Raw genomic sequence first — 10,000 nt, 5'->3', positions numbered from 1 at the left:
CACATCCATTATGTTAAAGGCACATGAAGTCAAATGTATTTTTAATGTAATAGCTGTTGGACTGTTTGGAATATACTCAAACGCTCCTCTGTCTCTTTTCTACGCCCTTTGTGTGAGCGAACGTGTTACAGCTAATTAAAGTGGGGTCCAGCTCGGCCAACAATGTTACTTTTTGTTTACTGACATGTCTGCAGTGTTTCAGGAGAGTGCTCCCTCTCCTTCCCTCCGATCTTTCTCTCCCTCCATTTATTCTCTTCCCCTCTGTCCTCTTTTCTGTCTGCAGTGCACATCAATATTAATCGCCCCCTAAAGCAGCAAGATTCTGGCATGTTTACACAGTCTGGCCAAAAAAAAGAAGCTGCATAAGCCAAAAGAACTGCAGTGTGTATGTACGTGTATGTTCCAATGACTTTCTTATATGTTGAGACGCTTCTCTTTTGGTAGTGCTTTAACGCGTGTGTGTGTGTGTGTGTGTGTGTGTGTGTGTGTGTGTGTGTGTGTGTGTGTGTGTGTGTGTGTGTGTGTGTGTGTGTGTGTGTGTGTGTGTGTGTGTGTGTGTGTGTGTGTGTGTGTGTGTGTGTGTGTGTGTGTGTGTGTGTGTGTGTGTGTGTGTGTGTGTGTGTGTGTGTGTGTGTTTGCATGTCCCTGGCTGATCAGCCTCACTGGCTCTCGGCCTGAAACTTCATTAGTTGTGTCTGTCAACCTGGAACAATAAAGCTGTGGTGATGGGAGTGAACGGGACCCAGGCACTGTCACACCAGCTGGACAACACACACACACACACAAATGCACAAAAGTAGTATTTGCGCATGTGTATTAAGAGACGTCTGTGCTCCATATTGACTTCATTCAACCGTATCACATCTTCCAACTCCACTCTTTACTCTAAGATCAGTACAATGTATTACACCCTACACATACACACACACACACACACACACACATACACAGGGTGGTGTAGCTCAAGGGGGGGGGGGGGGGGGGGGGTTCTTAAGCGCCTCGGCCCAGCGGAGAGCTTGGGTAATGGTTAGTAGGGGTGGAGAGAAGCCGTGGGCTACTTTGGAAAATAGCTGAAGAGAAGGTAATCGATATTAGACACACCTGGGGGTGTGTGTGTGTGTGTGTGTGTGTGTGTGTGTGTGGGTGTGGGTGTGTGTGTGTGTGTGTGTGTGTGTGTGTGTGTGTGTGTGTGTCTTTGTAATCACCCTGCAATGAATGGACCTGTTTTGGGGGTAATATTCTCTCACATTGATACATTCACAGCCATCAGTAGATTAGCCAACATTCTCCTCTGTTTAAAGTTACAGGTCAGTTTATCCAAAGTAAACCTTTCACCGAATCTGAGTCATAATTTAGATTTTGAAAGTGGACACTCACTTATTACACGATGTGATTTATGAATTATGTCATACAAGTTGCTGGACTGTGCATTTAGTTACATGAATCTGTTGTTACGATAGATTGTGAACATTCACCATGAATGTCATCACACAGGTGTTTTGACTATCAGCTGTTTACTCAGTTCCTTTGCAGATCTCTTTGCACCTCAAGAACATGTTTGATTGTTCATGCTGATGCATATTCAACAAGACTTTATATTTTAAGAACAAAATAGGGCATTTGTTTTCTGAAATGCAGTAGATATACAACACAAGGGGTGTACTTTATGTTCATCCTAAGCACCGTGTGTTATTTTTGCACATTTCTATTAATTTTCTTGTTGACCACAGCAGTCTTTACTAAATGCGATAATTGGTGTTTGTTAGCTGTTTTCTGTCTGCATTGACAAACCCCCTGCTGGAATTGATTACACTTGGCCACCATATAGATCAGTTGGTTGAGCTCACAGCCCATGTTCTGGGGCTTGGTCCCCATTTGGAGGACCCAGGTCTCAATCTGGTGTGGGACCATTTGCCCCATGTCATCCCCTCTGTCTATCACTTAAATAAAGGCACTAGTTGCCCCTACTAGTTTTGAGATAAATGTGATATTTAAGAAATGAAATACTGATATAATCATGTGATAATAGCATTAAAATAATCCAGCGCCTCTTAAATCATGTTTTTTTACGGTTAATATTGCAGGTAAAATATCAATAACCTATTTTAATCAAAGATGTCTTGACATAGCTTTAACTTGTAAGAAACACAGTCCTACTAGATGTAGGTGTGTGTGTCTGTGTGTGAGAGTCGGAGTCCATCAGACATCAAGCATGGCGCTCTATTGAGCCAAAGGGAAATAAACTCAATGAGGTAAAGAGGGGGGGGGGGGGGGGGGAGAAGGAGAGGGGCGTGTGGATGATGCAGAGAGATAGATGGAGGGATGTGGGGAGAGAGGAATGGATAGTATGATTTAGCTGATAGGAGAAATCATTTACCAGCGCAATTTGTCGACAAGGATCTGGGGAAGTCTCAGGGTGTCAGCGCCTCAGTCACTTTGATGGATGATGGAAGTTCACTGACTTTAACACTCCCTCTCTCCCTCCTTCTGCCTCTGGCTCTCTCTCTGACTCCCTCTCTCCCTCCTCCAGCTTGGCGTGTGAGCATAACTGTGTGTGTGTCGGACATGTATCACACACTAGCTCATGATTTAGGCATATTAAAACAAAAACTTCCCTGCAGCTCCCACTTCACACACACCGTGCCGCCATTATTTAACTTGACTGTCTTTGTTTTCGATGGTGTGTGTGCTTGTATCCAGTGTGTGTATTGACCAGGTGGGGCCATATATCAGCTCAGGTCTTTATCGATGCTGCGAGGCAGGGAGGCCTATCGATGAGGCTCCTTGTTTTAGTGGAGCGAGACTCGCCCCAGGCCAGAGCTCCACCCTGCACACTCTGAGATTAACAATAAGAGAAATCAGGGCTACACCGGGTTATAACGGGGAATAAGAGAGCTGCTGGAACTTTAGAATGATGTCTGAACCTTTATTATACAACCTTGATCAACAGTATGAGATATACTTCATTTGTCAAATTGAGGTTGTATCTGAAAGAATATCTAGTATTTCTGCTTTTAGCTGGCTTTAACAAACATCATGAGAAGGGACAGAAATTAAAAAAGAGTTCAAAATATGTCATATTTTCATATTAAAGGAGTTTTGGACATTTCAGATGTGAGCTATTTTCGTTAGCAGACTGTTGCTAAAGAGGAGGTTCTGTACAAGGGACTTTGTGCAGTCATATCAATCCGCAGAAAGAAGTCCGGTCAATTTAATATCATCTGTGTACAACAACTCTTAGTTGTCAGGTTAAAAGCAAGAGCGCTGGACACCATAGAAAACAGCAGGAATGAAATACTAACAGACAGGAAGTAAACACTAAACAGAACAGCAGAAGAAGACAGACAGGAAGTACACACTAAAAGGAACACAGGAGGTGTTTCTCAATGTCGAGTAAAGCTGCTCCAGAGCCACTATTTCAAGCATACTACGTCATCGAGTGCCGCCGAAGTACTGTTCCAATGTCCAGCATACTTGGAATTCTACCGAGGCCGACGTACTTCGTTTGGAGAAATGTCGAGGCTGCACATGTGCACATGACTCCGCGGTCTTAAAATCCCCACAATGCTTTGCGCACGGACCAATTTCCCCAAATCTGTGGCGGAAAATGTAAAGGCGGGGCCTCTCATATGACGCACACTTGCTAGCCTGTTCCACTCTTTGTTTTCCGAATGCCAGGAAGGATTCTTGCCTCGCTTCTGAAGCAAGTGACTCGGAAAACATGTGCTACCAAGCAAGCGTACTCGAGATTGAGAAACACCCAGTATGGGCTCTGGCAGTGTTAACAGACTGGCTAATGGAAAATAAAATGTGAACAGACTTAATCAGTAACAGAAAACCTTTTTTTAACATTTCAATTTACGTTTCTGTCACCGCAGTTCAGCCGTTGGTCCGCAGTGGAAGAGCAACTTTTTCTAAGATCATTTGAAAACAATAGTGTGGGTCAAGGCCTGTGTTTATTTAGTATAGCGGTGTAATAAGCAGGATAATGTGCTGTACTCACGTCATGAAGCTGTATAGACTCTGATCTCATCCCTTTGTCATACAACCGTAAAAGTCAAGTATGATATATAAAAGTCTACTTTTAGAACTAAAAGTACTCAGCGTATATGAACAATCATGATCAAATGAATAGTTGTATACCTTTATAAATATACAATTACAAAGGATTAAATATACAATAACAGTGTCTGTTGTAGAGTATTCTCATTTATGTTACAATATAATTTGAACTAGGCTGGAACACAATTAATTATTTATGTAAAAAACAATGAAAGAAACCTTAAATGGGATACTGTATTGTTAGGGTTAGGGTTTGTTACAGAAACTAGTTGAACAGCAATTGATGTAATGGCTTTGGCTCTGCATTGATCTTAAACGTCTTGCATTAGAAACAGTTTGCTTATTTATATCATTTTTCAACTTTAGAATACTAACATCGCACCTGTTCCTTGAATTGCCTAAACTTATAGAGGAACAAATCCCCAAAAGGCTTTAGATCTTGAGATTCCACTTCCTGGTAACAGAGAAAAACTGTGTACACTTTCATATTTTAAGTTATGAAATGGATGCTTGTATGCAGATATTTTACAAATAAGTCAGATCCAATCCCCTTTGATGACACCTACATGTTCACTATTTTTGGTTATGAGGAAAATCAAACCATCCATTTCACAATTTAGACAAAGTAAAGTCATGAAAAAAACATGGGTTTATTTTTTACTTTAAACAGGCCTTAGTTTCTCTTCTAATGGCGCATTTCCACTGCAGGGCCTCGCACAGCTTAGTATGGTATAGTTAGGCCTTGGTAGGCCAGGCTCACTTTATGCTGCATTTCCATTACAGTTTAGTAGCTGGGGCGGTAACTATAGTAACGCAGTGTAGGCGGAGCCGTGACGTCATCTTCAATGCAAACACAAAACAGCTGTTAGCTGTTAGCACTCAGAGCTCACAGCTCCTCATATCTGAGGAGGCGTGTGGTGCAGTGGGTTGTCCGTAGGTGTTGGGATCTGGGGGTCACAGGTTCAAACCCCACTGCAGTCAGCATGTCGTTGTGTCCCTGAGACACTTCACCCCAAATTGCTCCTGTGGGGATTGTCCACAGTATTGAGTATGTAAGTCGCTTTGGATAAAAGCGTCTAACAAGTAACATGTAATGTAATGTAATATCTGTTCAGAAACTAGACAAAATGTAAACAAGTACAAACCACAGACTGTCTGTGTCATGGTGAATACAATCGTTGGTTTATTTATGTCTGTAGGCCGTTGTTGTGAGTGTGGACGGTCGGAGCATATACTGCGTTAGCTTAGCCGATCTCCATTTAGACAACACGCATTTTAAAAGGTTTTTCGCCTGCCGTCTGTCTGCAGACTTGTCAAAGCATTAATTCATGGTTTTTACTAACCGGTATCAGTATGTTGTTACTTCGGCATTGTTTTGAGACGTGTATTACAATTCAATCACGGTCAAATATATTCATGTTGTTGTAGTTGTAGCCTCCTTGCCAGCGATTCTCTCTGACCATTCAGCAGTCGAGAGTGTTTACGTCACTAGTTTAGCATACTCAGCCCGGTTGTTGGCCCGGTAAGAACCTCGATTTTGGAGGGCCAGAAAAAAGGTGAAAAAGTAGCCCTGAGCCAGAACTACCCCTAGTGGAAAAGCAAAAAAAAAACTGGCCGGGTTTGGTACGGCACGCTTAAACCGTGCTACGCGCTGCAGTGGAAATGCGCCATAAATGTGTTGTAGCAATGTGTTTGTCATCATCTCAATAAGTAAATTAACTTGTAAACACAATGTATATCAGTTGGTTCTGATAACACTAACAAATAAGAATAAAATGATAAAAACAGGAAGAAGTAATAAAGTGCTCTAAGTCTACAGTGCATGGCAATTAACTTTTGATACAAAGTAGGCCTAAGAGGTTAGATCATAAAAATGTGCACAATCAGAACTGACATAAAGGACATTTAATATCAAATAAGTAAAGGTATAAATTGCCACTAAAGCTTAAATAGAGCTGTATATTTCTGTGGGTGAATCAAGTGTTCACTCCGACTGTTAGGACATCACAAAGCCTTTAAAAATCATTGATCGTTTCCAAATCCAATGAGCACAACAAGGTCCCGGTTCATTATTGATGACTTGACTCGTTTGCTGCTGGAGATTTATATTTTTCTTCATTTACGTGAAGTGAGCCTAAGTAAACTCTAAATTGAGCATAATGCCTCTCTGCCTGGGGAGTCGGAGACGTCTGTGAGCCAGGAACGATGTAGCTACAGTCATCGGCAAACTGCTTTATTATGCCCAACACCATCAATCTCCATGCATAGGAATCGCCAACTTCAATCGCACTATTGGAAACAGCTAAGGTCAGACCTTTATCCCGCCTCAAAAAAGTTGCAGTGATTGATTTTTCACATTTTTCAGCCTTTTCAACAAGATTTTGAGCAGTGCGGAAAAAACAGGGTGCCAAATGGATTCATCATCATCTTTTAGAGGAGATGATTATTTGACAGGCATGTAAATTAGAAGCCAGGACAGGGGTGAAAGAGCAGGATACTCACCTCAAGAGGGGAGGGAAAAGGAATCACAGCAACTGAAGCAAGCCAGGAATAAATGGAGAAAAATGGAGATGGGAGGAATAAATGTCAAGTCTTATTAGAAACATGATTTTCAAAACAGAGGTTGTCATCAAAGGAGTATCAGTTAATTGATCTTTCTCAACTCTACTATATATGGGATGCCATTTGCATCACTTTCCTTTGGTCTCTGTGTTTGTCGTTCTCTATGCTGTGTAAATGTTTGTGTGTTTGGGGAAGATCTACGGAGAAATGTCTGCGTGGGTGAGGTGGTTTATGATCGTGATCAAACAGACTTCTGTTAGACAAATAAAGCCGATATTCTTTCTCTTGCCATGAACAAAGGATGTGCTCTCGTTCTTCCTCAGACATGATCACATGGTGTGTTTTTATTTGATAATCTTTTTTGGAGCTTATTGACGGACAGACTGGTGGTTTGAAGATTTCCTGTTTCATCTCCCAGTCTTTTAACAGCCATGGTTTAGTCATGAAATCCTGACATTTATTCTAACTCAGTGATAGTGATAAGGTACACAGAGTCACTTTGTCTCCCTTATTCTTGTGTCACTACTTTGTCTGTCTCATATACCAAGATAAAGCAACTGTTAACATCAACTAGCAAGCTTTGGTCGTCAATGAGAAAGGTTAAAAGCAGCATTAATGTTGGTAACTTAGGCCTCTCTAGTTGTCCCTGAATGTAGAAAAAGGAAACCTAAAGGGAATCAGACAATTAACATCATTTCAAAAAATACACACTTTATTTATATTGTAGTGAGACAACGGTTATTTTACCTTCCTGATTAATGTAAAACACACACTTGTAAAGATTAACAATCACAAAAATGTATCAATTCGTCACACTAAAAATGATCATAAAATAACCAAAAACACTCAAAAAAGGCATCCACAATTTCTTCTTTTAAGAAGGTTTTCCTGTGTTCCTCATGCAATCTTTATCAATAGAATTCATATGGGATTGGTAAACCAACTGGGAGTAGAATTCTCCCCAAACCTGCCATTATTCACTTCAGTATGTGGATAAGCACACACATGTTTAATTTATACTAAGATCGAACATCTATAATAGAAACTTTGAGGGACAGTTGTATGTGTCATGTTGGCTTGAAAAGGTTGCTTCAGGTCGCTATCAAACTGTGAGGTTCACTGTGAGTATCAAAGCCAGTATTTATCTAACTGTAAAAACAGCATTCTGCTTTGGTAATTGACAAGATAGATGTTGCCATACAGTACAGTATGCACCTCAACTCGGATAAATAAACTAGATATAGATATCCAACATTAATACTAACCCACTGGTTTGCTGTTTTCCTCCATCTATCTGTGCAGGGTAACCAAGAGGCCCCAGCTCCCCCTGAAGCCATGGCCCAACCCTTCCCCCCAGGCCAGTACCCCCCCCCACCACAGAACGGGATCCCCGCTGAATACGCCACGCCCCACGCCCACGCCCACCCCCACCCCCCGGCAGACTACACAGGACCCAACACGGTGAACGAGCACGCCCTGACACTGTACACGCCGACACACTCACAGAGCGAACAGCCGGGAAACGACAGCAACACCCCCAACCTCACAGCCAACACAGTAACGGTGAGTCCACACTTTATACAAACGTCTTTATGAAAGTGTTTTTTGGTGTATTTTCATTCAATGTAAAGGATTTCCTTGGACCCTCCATGTTGGACGATATTGTGCCCTTTTAGAATAAAGGACACAACTCAATGAAATAGAGTTAGAGATTAGTCCATTACGTTACCCACAAAAACATGGCTTAATGGCTTAACATTAAAACATTTACATCAGGAAAACTTTGACCTTTCCCCTATTAGTGGAATAGCCTTTGGTCCCAGCTAGGTTAGCTAAGCCACCATTTCTACTCTCTTCCATCTCCTCTTGGGGTGTTTGGTCGGAGAATGCCGTAGGCGGTGACCCTCTGAATGTCCACTGCACTTTACCCAATCCCCATGCTTCTCTGTCATATTCCATATGTGCCCCAGTAAAAAGGAAGACAACTCAGACAACCAACCATTAAAACAATGTAGCATTGAGTCTCATCATGGAATGTGGAACACAACATGCACACACACCTGGCTAGGAGCTCACTGTGTACTACAAGAGACATAGTTACTGCAAAAAAAGGAAATTCCCTGAACTGTAATAAAAGTTGTTTTGGTTTTCAACTTGACACTTAAGCAGGTCAATGCAGACCATACAGAAGGGTCCCACAAACCAATCTTTCAATGCGATGTAGTTGGGAAACGCTTTTTTAGGTTGGCCTTCTTGTAGATAAAACATGATAAATGGCCCTTAAAGAGCCTGTGACACGAGTTTCCCCCATCATCCAAACCCATCAATTTGAGTAAATATTGTCCCCTTGAAAACCGTTACTGAACTGATTTTGGATATTTGTACTTTGATAACCATTAATCTGCCCTTCAATGTTGACCATTTTCTGGATCTGCTCGGGGATTCTTCAAGTCCCGCCAAATTACGTGTGACGTCATTGCGGGCACAGCGCTCCAGCTGCACCGTTCAGGATCCCAGCATCTGCATGTAAACACGATGGTGCACACAGCAGCAAGCTCAGACAGCGATGACAGTTTAATGTTGAACGTGTCTGAGAGCTATGAGGCTGAAGGATCGGTTTGTTGTATCTGTTAGAAGTTTAGGAATTAGGTGCGTCAATATGGGCGATCATACGGTCATGTAGCCAGTGGTGGACTGGGACTAAAAATCATCCCGGGACTCTTGACCGGCCCACTTCGGTACCGCTAGTAAGTTGTCAACGGGGGGAGTGGGGGATGTCAGGGGCGGCGGGTGCTGTAGATAGTAAATGTAAATATGTAAATATTTGTGTCACTGCATCCTGGTAAAATACAAATATAATGCAATGTCTGTGTCTTTGACATTAGCGCTGCCAGCCACCTGTGCCCTGTACTACGAAGCCAGTTCAACAGACCCTGGATATGTTTGAGTAACAAACAAACTAACAACAACAAACTAACAAACGAGATCTCGCTAAGCGGTCCTACGACGCTGGTTATGAACTCGGTAAATCAAGCCAGGGTTTCTCTCACCAGCTGAGAGCGCGTTCACTTCTAAGATCTGACTTTAATTACATTTGACTGTGTTTCGTCAACATAATGTGTTGCTAAAAATAATACTTCTGCATACAGTATGTGACACTGTAAGTGTTGCACGGCCAGATACGGCTGGAGAAGCTGACTCAGATAAGGAAATATATGATATATTATGATATTATATGATCGATGATCTGATTGATGATGTAATATGAATGATAAATGCGACACGTCGGCGTCTTCTCTGCATACGGCAGTTTAAACTGTATTTCCTTTATCCTGTAATATGACTTGAGAGATTTAAACTCCGCACACTGAGTTGA

At 42.0% G+C, this 10,000-nt stretch overlaps 1 protein-coding gene across 2 annotated transcripts in view; it reads left to right on the top strand.

The window, feature by feature from the left end:
- Positions 1–10,000, top strand: part of rbfox3a (RNA binding fox-1 homolog 3a) — a 227,843-nt gene that overhangs the window by 130,728 nt on the left and 87,115 nt on the right. For both annotated transcript variants that reach the window (XM_034227530.1, XM_034227531.1), the window contains exon 3: positions 7,927–8,187. In XM_034227530.1, coding sequence (XP_034083421.1) covers positions 7,960–8,187 — 228 coding nt within the window. In that variant the 5' untranslated portion in view covers positions 7,927–7,959. The remainder of the gene's footprint in view (positions 1–7,926; positions 8,188–10,000) is intronic.

Source organism: Gymnodraco acuticeps, unplaced genomic scaffold (genome assembly GCF_902827175.1).
Source record: "Gymnodraco acuticeps unplaced genomic scaffold, fGymAcu1.1, whole genome shotgun sequence".
In the NCBI taxonomy this organism is placed as follows: domain Eukaryota; kingdom Metazoa; phylum Chordata; class Actinopteri; order Perciformes; family Bathydraconidae; genus Gymnodraco; species Gymnodraco acuticeps.
This window is presented reverse-complemented; position numbering and strand designations above follow the sequence as displayed.